At 41.9% G+C, this 13,976-nt stretch overlaps 1 protein-coding gene across 1 annotated transcript; it reads right to left on the reverse strand.

Moving 5' to 3' along the window:
• Positions 1-11,154: 11,154 nt before the first annotated feature.
• On the reverse strand, positions 11,155-13,380 carry LOC119731734. The gene has a single exon (XM_038204974.1). It carries the CDS (start codon positions 13,378-13,380, stop codon positions 11,155-11,157), a length of 2,226 nt encoding a protein of 741 aa, XP_038060902.1.
• Between the last annotated feature and the right edge of the window lie 596 nt (positions 13,381-13,976).

Below are 13,976 nucleotides of genomic sequence, written 5' to 3' on the forward strand. Positions count from 1 at the left end.
TTTAAGCAACGCGCATCAGCATTTTAAACGGGAAATAAATTCGAGATATAAAATGGACCAACTTTCGAGATGAACATGCAGCTTGATAACCAATTTTGAATTTTGTTGGGGAAATAACTACTACAGGTCAAAAATATTGCTTTTACGGACATAAAAACCTACGGGAAGAAATGGTGCGCGTATCGCAACTTTTGCCCCACGCGCTAAAAAAAATGGCGCCGCCCATGGCAGAACGCGCGTCTGTACGCACTGCCGATCTAGTCTTTTTATTTTATATCTATGGTTGTACTATACCGTTAGCCTCAACGACCCTTGCGTGTGCTTTGTATGCATGTACTTACACCCGACACACACTTCCGCAAACAGCGGTACAGTAAGTTGAGGCGAAGAGTTGCCTTGACGCAACCGTGGCGAATTCCTTACGTGTTTCTTTATATTTTCGACCGAACTCTGTCGAGAATTTCTGATGCGCATATAAGTAGTTTTGACCTTTGGCATAGAAATATGTAAAGGTCACATAAATATGTAAATATGTATTTACAGATTTAAATATTAATTAAAGGGAAGTGGGAATTTTCGGTACAGTTTGATCTTTTTGTGCTGATGGGATATAGGAATAGGTTAGGTTAAAATGTTTGGGCACAGTTTGACCTTTTTCTATGAGACAGATTGATATATACAGTAGAGTTATGTTTCTACATATTGCAACTGGTTGTGCATCGCGAAAACGGCCTACATGTGGCCGGCAGTACTTAATCCTCGGACAATGAGACTGAAGCGGCGCCCGTGCGTTCGCAGGTGGTCAACATTTGGATAATCCTCGGACAATGGGACTGTAATTGGTGAACGTACAGCGCGTACTGCGTAACACTACCTAGAAATGGATATCTACAGAGAAATACAAAGTTGTCAAACTTACGAAGAGCTCGGTATTATTTTGGATACCGTTGCTACAGCCTGTTTCAGCCATAGGGGTATTTTATAAATCGAAGATCCAAAATAGCTAGTAATCCCTGCGTATGTACGGAGACTGGTCGTCGTTCCGTGATGATACGCAATTAATTATCTCCGTGCACCTATGTTCCTCTTGTTAATCGATACAATACCAATGGCACGATACTCTTCTACACTGCTACCAAAATCATCCAAGAACAATATATATCTGTGCGCGGTGATCGTAGAAAATGGAAGGTTTTGGGATCAGCCAGAGCGAATGCTAGTACACATGCACCTATGACATGCATCTTACTACTGTATACATTACACCCGTCCGATCAGATAGCGCTCAAGTTTCCTTAATCCATGACGGCTAAATAGTCGTTTAGGCTCTATATCTTTAAGTCTGCAGATGCACGTACACTTCAGAATGGAATTTCGGGGTAAGTCTAAAATAGTGTTGCAAGTTGGAAAAGGTCATTATAGCCACATCAAAAACGTTGGTTTTTAAAGGGACATGACTGCCTGCGTTCTGCGATCCATTTCACAAAACACGTCGTAAGTGCGACGCGTCGTAGGTGTATTTATAGCACAACTCGGTAACTGTATTATGTATTTAGTCAGCGTACAGTAAATGGTCGTCTGATATTCAACAAAGAGTCGTCGGATCTCAGCTCGAAATTTGTTGTTTATGGCATAAAACTGGCTGAGAAATTACTCTTCTTATTTTGCGACGACCACTAGACACGTCTTAACTTGCGTTGTGTTTTAAGCAATTGTTTAGGTACTTACGACGCGTTCAACACATCGCAACTTTCGTGAAATGGAAGATACGACGCATCGCGAGTTGCGAGGTGTTACACGTCGTAACTCGAGTTGCGACGCGTCACAGCGCTTCGTGAAATCGGGTGCTGGGCAGTGCCCGATTGCCAATGCTTCTCGAATGATGTTTATCGGAAAGAGCATTTCTAAGTAGGATATTACACATTCATTGTTAAAAACTTGGCGTTTTGTAATATTTTGTGCGAGACCCCACCTCCAAAAAACAACAACCCAAGCTATAGTCCAGTAAAGTGTTCGCCTTTTGCGGACGTGTGAGAAAACACATTGGCGTTCGACAGGAAAAACGTATGCGTACACCGTCGTGCATCCGATGTGAAGAACTGTGTTTTTCCCCATCTTTTCTCGAGAACGATAAGACATGATGGTTCGACTAGATGTTTGAAATAGGATATGAATCAAAACATGAAATTTTCGGGGATTTCAAGCCTTAATGCCCCTATACGTTGTCTGTACATGAATGCACTTTTTGTGTTAAAGTAATGGTTTACTTATATTGTATATTGAAGATTTAGATTGTCATAAGACAACTAACTTTTTTACCCCCAACAAAGTCCCAAAGTTGGACACGGTGTGATAAAGCCATACATGAAGCATTAAAAAGCCGTAAATATTTCGGGAATTCTTGACAGGGCGTGTCCAAACACTAATTAATATGACATCATGACATTAGGCTTTCCCCATTGTTGAACTGTAAGACAACACTAACAAAACAAAAGAAGTACAACTGCAGAAACTATATACGTTATAACATAATTGCTTTATTGACGTCTTTCCTCTGTTTATTTGTTTTTAATGCATTCTTTGCAATTAAATCATCAGCGATCTTAATGTAACGTCGACTAGTCTTTTATCATCACTGTCTTCCTCGTTATTGTCATGTTTATCTTGATTGAACAGGCCGTCAAATTTGCCTTGGTGTTTGGATATTACCCTGCTGAGAGCTGTGGGCAGTAGAATACCGGCATGATTGACTCTGTCTTCGATCTCGTCCACAATTACTTGATGAGTATTATTATCCGTGACGGATTCCGAATCATTTTCCTAAAGATCTTCGTCTTCATCATACGTAGATTCAGTTTCATAGTTTTCCAATTCCGGATCTTCAAATCTACGGCTTTAATTAAATTCAGGTTCAGAATTATCCATTTCAACTTCGTCTATGTTAGATTCATCTTCAGCATGTGCATTTTCGGTATGTCTTAAGAGGTTATATCTCCGTCCAAAGCGTTTGTCAAACTGGTGACAAGCATAGGGTTTGACTGAAGAAATAACATTCGTGTTGAAGCTTTGAAGGTTAATCTCCGAATGGTAAGGAACGGATGAAATCATTTAATATATAACTACTCATTTCACTGCTCATTTACTCGTTTCATTGCTCATTTACTCATTTCGTTGCTCATTTACTCATTTCGTTGCTCATTTACTCATTTCGTCGCTCATTTACTCATTTCCAACTCTTTTGATTACTCATTTACTCATGTCGTTGCTCATTTTACTCAACTGTCTACTCATCCTGCTCATTTACTCATTTTCTACTCTTTTGATTACTCATTTACTCATTTCCTACTCTTTTGATTACTCCTTTACTCATTCCTTGCTTTTTCTTGCTCATTTGCTAATTTCTGCTATTTCACATATTCTCTGCGCCCTTACAACAAAGTATTTGCAATAATTACACGTTTGAGATGGGTCATCTTTTTATATTACTCTTTTTTATTCCAAACTATTTACATTATTATACAAGTGACAATATATCAACAGTAGAAAACAACTGGACACGTTTGAATTTAAAATGAAGTCAGCAAATAGTCATTAGGTAAATTACTGTAAATGAACATTAATAATACAATTGAATCAAACATGTTGTTGGAATTGTACTATCCATCGACGTGACAACAATTATTCAACACTGCCCTACCGTTTTCAGGTTCTTCGACCCTCTTTTTGACATGCATATCGACATACTTAATAAAAAGACGATTTCTGGCATCAATAGTCGAACACTGTGAGACAATGCCGCGGATGTATTCCACTTCGATCTGCACTTCCTTAATTCTGTTTCCAAAATGTCATCTACCGCTTGATCAAACATTCGTGATCACATTGGTAGATCACATCCATAAATTGCTCGAACTTTCTTTAGAATGCAAGGAACGAATATCGATTGAATTATGTTAAATGAAAGGTCTTTACAGGCCTCGCAATCCTTCACCTCCTCTGGTGTCCCGCGGGGCTTGGTGTATGGTTCAGCGTCACCCGTATACCACCATGGAAAGTCATCCCCCGGATCCGGCGTAGCCCCATCACTCTGAGCATCGCCGTCACGTTTAACCTTCTTGCTTCCTTGATTCTTAATTGAAAACAATAGAGAAACAAGTTTATTAACATTAAAAGTAATGTATTTGGAAGCGAAGCCCACTGTATCTGTAAAGAACGAAGGTAAACAACCCAGGGAAAACGACTGTGTTTTATGCTCACCTCCAGTTCTTTAACAGCTTCGGTGATGGCGGACATCAATTCCACGAGTTTCTCCCATTCGTTCACCCTCAGGTTGATGCCTCTTGGACTGCTCCAGAAGTCTCTATCTTTCCTCTGAACGTACTCCCGAATTTTAATGAAAATGTGTCCCTGGAAAGGTTCTACCACGGCGTGGCTGACTCCCATAAGCTCGAACCTAACTGATGGGTTAATCTCTACGCGACGGCACTTGTTTGGAGTAGCATTCGGGTACGGTGCACTGTTATCTTCAGCACGGGTCATCATACGCTGCTGTAATTTCTCAGGTCGTTGGGGGTCGGTACTGACTAACCCCTGGGGCTGTGCTTGTGCGTGGGAAGGGTAATACTCGCGTATTTCTCTACGACTGCCTGCAGCGTGTTACTGTAACGAAGAAGATGATGATGAGGTAGGTGGAGTGTAGAAATTCATCGGTGCAGCCATCTTGTCTTTTTCTTTCAGGTTGTTTATACGTTGATGTTGTCGGATTACAGCGCTCTATTTATCCCCTTCAACCTCTTTTCTTGCTGTACGCCAAGTAAGATACTCTTTCTCCGTTCCACGCGCTTGTATCCCCTTGTAGGAAAAGGTATTGCGCAATCTTGTGAAACGCCGAAGTTAAAAATAATTAGTGACGACATCCAAAAAAAAAGAGATTATGATGGCATAGCAAAAGAATGTACGTTGTATCTTAAACTACCGATTGTATCTTCTATTCAAACGATGCTGCAATACATTGTGCAAATTACTTGTAAATTACTGCTACGTAGATATCTGAACAGCTGTTCTTCTGAAGTAAAAGCGAGGGCTTATAGTCAGACCTCGTCTACAGTAGGCCTACTGTTCATCAGTCTGGGATCCCCACCATATAATAAATTACAGCTGAAAGGGGTTCAACGACGATCTGCCAGATTTGTCCTTAACAACAACACAAAAAGGGAGAGCGTCACCAACATGCTGTCCCAACCAGAATGGGAGCCCTTGGATCATCGTAGAGCTGCCCAGAGATTGACCCTCCTCTACAAATTGACCCTCCTCTACACATATCTGCTCAGTCACCTCACGCCTGCATATTACATCCCTGCCGAGGAGATTATGCAGTATTCTACCAGAACCAGAACCAGAACCATTATCAAGCCGCTACCCGTACCTGCCCGTGACAATTTATTCTGACAGCGAATGTAGGGAACAGGTACCTCGGACCCAGGTCAAATCGTACCCATTTTATCGAATGCAGATTAACTCTTATCCATAAAGTCATGTCGCAGCCTATGAATTAACTGCAAGAAACGAGCTATTGACATTGGGATGGAAATATACGAAACTGTCATATAGGGACTTGGTGAAAACAATCTCTCCCTGAATTTGTACCGTGTGCAACATAATAGCTCATACGTACGACACATGTATTTTAACGCGTACGTACGAATTGTATGCCATACCTAACAACATACGCACGACATGTAAATCGTATAGGTATAACATATAAATCGTACCTATATGTCGTATGACATACAAGTCATACACACAAGTTACAATACATAAGTCGTACGTATACGAGATACAAGTCGTACTCACAAGATATGCCGTATGTACGACATAATCGACAAACAAGTCGAACGTACGAGTAAACAGTCATATGTTGTACACACAAGATATTAAGTCGTACTTATATACGACAAAGTGGTATGCGACATGTATCGTACCCTGTCGACTCGACATATAAGATTGTACCGGCACCTGTCCACATTATGTAGTATATGATATGTCATACCCTGTTGACATATTATGTCGTACCTTGTCGATATATTAGTCGTACATACGACATAAAACGTATAAGTCGTTCATACAAGTTAAAATCAGTCTCACGGAATAAGTTATCTGAAGGATGGAATTTTTATCCAATATCCCCTTGACAGCTTAGTAGAAATAGCCCCCAAAAGTCAGCAGTAGATATACTCAATAGTGTGAGCGCTTTTTTTGCCGCTGACCGAGAAAGCACAGCTAGCGTGTCTTACCGCATGGCGCAAGCCCGGCCGGTGCCTACAGTAGACGGCCCCAATGTGGTCTTTGTGCGCGGTGACGTTGTTTTCGCCGTTGTGCGGTTTGTACCGGTTGCGATTTTTGTAAAAGTCTAATTTTACATCATTTTTAGCCGTTTCGGTGACACACCGAAACAGCTCTTGTTTTCGTGAACATTTTTTTTTTCTTTTTCTTTTTTTTTCTTCTCCTTTTTCAGACTTTTTCTTCATAGCTTTTACACACGTCTCTTTTACCAGTCCACTTTGGCATTTTTTAAAAATCCAATCAACTTTAGACTTAATACATACTTAGACCACCACCCATAGATTGTCCTAGAAGAAATTCGTGATTGTGACGTCATTAGGTGTCGGGTTACGTCACATTAAAGATGCATTTTCCCCCATATGTTTTGTACACGTTTTAAAACACTCCACTGTGGCACTTTCGTAAATCTGATCGATGTTACACTTGGCACACACTTTTACTACCACCTACAAATGGTTGCGGAAGAAATTTGTGATCGTGACGTCATCAGGTGTCACGTTACATCACATTAAAAGATGCAAATTTTCCCCATAGGTTTTGTACACGTTTTTCTTCAAACCATACACTTTGGCACTTTCATATGTTTGATTGACTTTAGACTTGGCACACACTAAGACCAGCAGCCGGAGATGGTCCCCGATGATGTGTTACAGATGCAAATTGAAGTAACGTTATCATGACGTCATCACATTTCATGTGACGTCACAATAAAAGGGCATTTTCTAAGGCCTATATCTACAGAACCATAGGTCTGATTGGATTGTTACTTGATATGTACCCATACCTGGATGTGTTACAGATGAAAATTCAAGTGATGGCATCATCAAATGTCATGTGACGTCCATCAAAGGGGCACTTTTCTATTAAAGGCCTATATCTATATATGCTCGATTTGGTTGTAACTTCATATGTTTGTATAATGTGCTGTTATAGATGACATTTGTAGTGACATCACTAATTGGTCATCACGTGCACAGAGTATTTCAAATATCCGAAACAGCTTATGTTTGTCCACAAACACATTTCTAGTCATTTCATTGTATTTAACTATATAAATATTATTCTACTATTGTATAAAATTTCAAGCGGGTGTTTTAGAGTAATTATTGTTACCACAGGGCCGTCTGGTTTATAAACCTTTGGTCGCATTATGCAATTTAATATTTTTTTTGTCAGCCATCATCCAATGAAGGAAGACTATTTACCATAGCGCGTACTAATAATTATATTGAAACTACACGGTTGCGTCAAGCACGGATCCTATACACCAGGATAAACGATTGTTCTGAGCTCTAGTACAAAATGCACTGAGCGGACTTGTCTAGACGCGTGATAACGAGCTTGTAATCGCGAATGTTCCCAGGTGTGCCATTGTGTTGGGTTTTCGCATAACATCTAAAACGGAAATATTCATAAAACTGTAAGCAAAACTTCTCCTTATTTAAGATATCATTGTTCCAAAATTATTTTAAAAAAATATATTTCAGGATATAATAGGTGGTATTGTTCAGTTTTTGTCGTCATATATGAAGTATTACCCGGGAAATACACGTCAAATTTCGAGGAGAACACTGTTTACCCAAATTTCCTTTTTAATTAGGCTTTCATTAAAACGTTTTAGAGAGATGTGATGCCAAACCAATGAAACAAAAGTGACATTTCATTGTTCTTCTTAAAGCTAAAGATATGTGCTCGGCATTACCATGGTTATGTAGTTATCACAATTCAATAATAAAGACCAAAACGTTGACTCATGAATATTCGAAAATATAATTCGCTGGCTTGACAGACTTTGACGCGCAGTGGTCTTTGTTGGAAAGTATTCATGGTATTTGCCACCAGTACGGGCCGTTATCACGCGTCTAACCAGGGGTTGGGCAAGTCGTTAATCCCTGTGTGCAGGATCCGTGCGTCAATGCTATCTTCCGCCTCGACTTACTGTACGGCTGTTTGCGGCAGTGTGTTTGGGGCGTTGCACGCGCAAGGGTCGTTGAGGCTAACGGTATAGTACAACTAGTGTGTAGTCTGGTTCCCTGACCTGACAATTTCCCCCGACGTCCATACGTCTAAATTGTAGATCAGGCAGCCTCCGTGGCTAAAAATAAACATGACACTGACGGCCCTTTTTCAAAACTCGGCTCCGTTTCCGAATTCGCTAAACAGCTTTTAATGTTCCGATCAAATTTTTGAAAATAAATCACTTCCTTCATAATCATACAGTTATGATATACAGTTTTATACTTCTGTAAGAAAAAATTTGAACTGAAATCTTCAAAGTTAGACACCCAAATAGTACTGTTAGCAGCCGGAGCCGAATTGAGACCAAGCCGAGTTTTGAAAAATGCCGGTATCGCTCGTCAAATTCAAAATAGTACGAAAAAGTTCGCCCTACGATCCGAGTACAATATCGTCGTTAAATTTCAAGATGTCCAAACCAAAAAAACAATGGATATTAATAATTAACTAGTTTTTTTAAGTTTTTGATAAGCAATTAGCAGTTAATAAAACCTATATTATACTCGGAAATACTCGGGCTTAATCCGATTGTCGACGAAATGAATTCGGCACACTTCGGACATTTTCGGAAAAAGGAGGAATTCCTCCCGTTTTTGTCACATGACGTAAATTGTAATACAATGTATTACTAGAGGCCACTGTAACCATACCTCAGATTTATCAGGAATAGTCAGAATCTTTTGGTCTGGGAACCAGACTTAACTAGTGTGTCGCGGCGTGCCCAGCGTGCGGTAGCGGGAACAAGCTCGTATGGGAACAAGCTGATTGCCTTGGTCAAGGCTAGGGAAACGCCTGATCCTCAGACTGTTTACTGTCCGTTTACGTCGGGGTGATATAAATCAATATAAGGTTTTGCCATTCTTACCTCGGTGAAGGGCGAACACTAGTGTCTGTTTAGATTACATGTTTGTTTTTTTTATTTTATGTCATTAACCAGATTTAGTCGGACGCGGTTTGGAGGGCCAGACCGAAAACAACGTCGGAAAAGTCAGCGATTGGTTTGACAAGACCCAAATCAATGAATTGGATGTTAAATTGCGCGTGGGTGACAGGCTTGAATTCAGAAGAGAGGGCCGGGTATACAGGCACTGGGGCATCTGCATCGGAAAACTGGGAGGTAACTTGCAGGTTCTTCACTTTACCACCAGAGGAAGTTCGAGTGCATTTTCGGTGGGGAAAGTCTCCGGGTGTTCGGCGGAATACCAACCATTCTACAGTTTTGACTCAATCGACATACCAATCGGCGACGATCACGTGAGGATCAACAACAGCCGAGACGCTCAAGGTTCATGGCAGCCATTGAAAAGGCACGAAATCCTCGATGGTATCGCTCATCGACTTGCTAGACAAACTCTCCAAGGCTCAACGAAGTACAATGTTTTGCATAACAACTGCGAACATTTGGTCAACGACCTTCGGTACTACAGGCACCACTCTGATCAACTACATGAAGTACCAATATTGGGTAAGTGAGCGAAATTATCTTATCGGGAAATGAAACGTATTGCAGTAGATATAGGTGACCTACTGGGGCAAATGAGGGATGTCCCTAAAACCGTGTTTTGAGTAATCGACGCCTGAAGTCAAATACTAGAAAAATCAAGTTAAGATCGATATTGATTGTTTTGTATTTTGAGTAGCCAAGGTATCCAAGATTCACACTATGCACTTTGGTGTGTGTGAATTGCATGCCTTGTATATGTCACAGGCGTAAAAAGTATCCCCCCTTATTCTTTTTTTAGATTCACCCGCAAACCTTTATTCTGATTAATAATAATAATAATAATAAACCATTCTTATAAAGCGCATTTTACACGGGGTCCCAATGCGCTGAACAATTAACAGAGGAAAAAAAAAAAAATACTAACATTATATTTCATTTGCAGTGAACAGATGGGTTTTAAGATTAGCTTTGAAAACGTCCAGGGTTGGGGCTTCCTTGATGTGATTGGGTAGTTTGTTCCAGAGGGTTGGGGCTGCAGATGAAAACGCTCGCTGACCGTATGACCTTGTCGATGTTGAGGAGCAGGCGAGCAGGGATTGTGAGCTTGATCGAAGATTTCTACGGGGTTCATATTTCTGGATTAATTGCTGGAGGTAAGTAGGGGCGAGACGATGGAGACATTGGTATGTTAGGAGAAGGGTTTTGTAGATTATCCTCCTCTTGACTGGGAGCCAGTGCAGATTACGGAGAATAGGTGATATGGGTTGATGGGGCTTCGAGAGGGTGACTAGTCTTGCAGCTGAGTTTTGGATGCGTTGGAGTTTGGCGATTTGTGAGTCTGGTAGCCCTTGAAGTAAACTGTTGCAAAAATCTAGGCGACTAGTAATAAATGCATGAGCAAGCTTTTCTGTTGTGTGCGGGTCGAGGAATTTGCGGATCTGTCCGATTTTATGAAGGGCAAATGATGCAGACCGACAGATGCTATTGATGTGCGTGTCCATTTGTAGATTAGGTTGCATTGTAACACCCAGGTTTCGTACCTTAGAAACGGGCTGGAGGGAAGAGTTGCCGATATGAACAGGGGGGAGTTGAGTATGGCTTCTATGGCAGGATGTTATATGAAGGACCTCCGTTTTGTCTGCATTTAATTTCAGTTTATTTGCTGTGGACCATGATTTGATGTCGTTAAGGCAGAGTTCTAACTGGGGAATGGCTGTAGGTCGATCCCGCTCTTTCAAAATGATGTAAACTTGAGTGTCGTCAGCATAGATCATTTGTCCGACACCGTGGGCCTCAATTATGTCCTCAAGGGGGGATGCGTACATTATGAAACACAAGGGTCCCAGCACAGATCATTGAGGGACACCGACTTCAGGGACATAAGCGTCAGATAGGTCATCATTAATTGAAATGTACTGAGTACGGTGTTTGAAGTAAGATTCGAACCAGTTGATAGCATGGCCGGATATGCCATACCTGTGACAAAGACGATGAAGCATGATCTCGTGGTTGATGGTGTCAAAGGCTGCGGAGTAGTCCAGTAGAACAAGAACCGCCTCTTGGCCCTTGTCAGCAGCTAGTAACAAGTCGTTGTTCACTCGGAGAAGAGCCGTCTCCACACTATGACGACGCTTGTATGCAGACTGCATGTTGCTGTGAAGACTGTTCTCGAGAAGATAATCTTGGACCTGAGACGAAGCTGCGCGTTCAGTTATCTTAGCGAGAAATTTCAAATTGGCGATAGGTCTGTAGTTTTTTAGTGGTTCCGGATCCATGTTGGGTTTCTTGAGCAGGGGGGTGACGTGGGCAGATTTGAAAGCATCAGGAAAATGGCCGTTCTCAAGGGAGAGATTGATGATTGTTGTGATGATGGGAGTGAGTTCATTTAGACACTTCTTCAGTAACGATGTTGGAATTGGATCAAGCCTGCATGTTGTTGAAGGTGACCCAGTGATCAACTTTCTGACAGAACTATCAGAAAGGATGTCAAATCCAGTGAAAGATGTCTCGCACGAGTCGGCCACTGGTACTGTTGTCTCAACTGTTGAAGCGTTATCAAGTTCGGCAATGATGGTCTGGGTCTTATTGGAAAAGAATTGTGAGAAACGATCCACTAGTGACTCTGGTTCATTCTCTGGCGGAAGGGTTCTTGAAGATTTCGGGGTGCATAATTTGTCGACTTTGCGAAACAGTTGTTGAGAATCGCAGTCGGCAAGTTGTGTCCTGTGATATTCGGTTTTGGCTTGAGTTATCATACGATTGTACCGGTAGATCTGTTCATTCAGAAGTTGTTTGTGAACTGCCAGTTTAGAGGATTTCCACTTGCGTTCACGTTTACGTAGTTCTTGTTTTGCTTTGTGGATGTGTTCATTGTACCACGGGGCGTGTGGGCGACATGATATGTTACGAGAGATGAGGGGGGCGTGTTGATTTAGGAGATCTTTCAAAGTACTCTCGTACTGATGAACCAACTGGTTCAAATCAGAGGCTGGGGCAGTATACAGTGGTGAAGCCAGGATATCCTTGCGGAAGGCATCTATGTCAATCTTACGAATTTCTCGAAGTTTGATGTCTCTTTTGACCGGATCGGGCCGACTGACGTTCAGTAAACATTTGACAGCGGCATGATCGGAGGGCAGGTAATTAGTGGTGACAACACGTGAAACTGTGTCATCTGCTGAACGTGACAAGATGAGGTCCAGTGTGTGGCCCTCGCGGTGAGTGGGGCCAGTCACATGCTGCTCGAGATTAGCAGAGTCAATGAGATCACAGAAGATTGCCGCTTCACGATTAGATGGATCATCGACGTGGAAGTTAAAGTCACCAGCAACCACGATGTGTCCTGGCTCAGACACAACAGATTCCAGGAGTGTGGAGAATTCACGAAAAAATATAGGGGAAGTCATGCGTCCATCGATTAGTCTCTGAGGTCTATAGATTACGATGAGCCGAAGGGGGGTCTGGGATCGAGCGTTAATTGATAAATCAATATGTTCAAATGAATCAAATGTTCTACCTTCGTTCATATGGGCATTGAAGCTGCTTCGAAGATACACACAGACGCCACCACCATTTCTGTTTTTCCGAGGTATGTGGTGAATTTGGTAGTCAGGAAGTGTTGCCATAAGATCTGCAATAGCACGATGATCCCGATGATCACCAGTCAGCCATGTTTCAGTTATGGCGATAATATCGATGTGGTTGGATATAATTAAATCACATAAGATAGGGATCTTGGGTTTCATCGATCGAGCATTCCACAGACCGAATGTAGTGGGAACAAGTTGTTTTGTGGGTGGTAAGCATGGTGAAATGTTGGTGAGGTTGGTGGGATTTGCACCTTTTTGTCCCGCTTGAAAATCAGGGTGAATCTCGTAGGGTATGTCTTGGTGGCTCAGTACAGGGATGGGTTTCTGTTGTTTAGCCCATGATCTGCGGCCCCTTTTGGTTGGTCTTGGCACACCGATTCCAAGCTCTTTTAGTCTGGTGTGAACGTGAAGGGGCACAGTGGTTTTACCTGTAGGTTTGAGCGACAGCAACTCATCATGGCTGTAGGAGTTTGTTGTAGTGGCAACCATGACTACTGCTGACAATAGGATGAGCACAATGGCCAACAATGCCGATCCAGCCATGCGTCAATCAATTTCTGAAGCACAATGACGAGCCAAAAACACACTGCTGAATGCTATAGGCGTACGTAGTCCTTGTACAGTACTTGTACTCGGAGTAATGAGCAGAATCTGTTCAAAATTCCAGGTTTTTGGCGATCTGGTAACTTGGATTTCCGATCCAGGAGCTAGGAGGATCCTTACGTCTGTGTGATCCGACTGTGTGGTTTTTGAAGTTGATGTCTGTGATCAAAAGGCAAAAACCGAGACAATTTTGCCAGGAAATGAGCATGTAGGTGCAACCGGAAGCGCTACCATGTTTGTTGATTCAAAGCATCGTCTTGAATATTCATTTTCATTGACCAATCACTTTCGCCGTTACCACAATAGAGATTCGGAATACGGGGCGCGGCCCGCGTTAGCGCCATTCCAAGGCTAACCGGAGCCGAGGGAACACCTTGTCCTAAACTGAGCTTCCCTTTCCCGTATTTTCATCTTTCAGTGTGAGAATAAATCACCACGTCAGAACTGAGAAGCCGAGTCCTCTTCCCCTTTATTACTGACTC

Source organism: Patiria miniata, unplaced genomic scaffold (assembly GCF_015706575.1).
Source record: "Patiria miniata isolate m_02_andy unplaced genomic scaffold, ASM1570657v1 HiC_scaffold_1, whole genome shotgun sequence".
Classification (NCBI taxonomy): Eukaryota; Metazoa; Echinodermata; class Asteroidea; order Valvatida; family Asterinidae; genus Patiria; species Patiria miniata.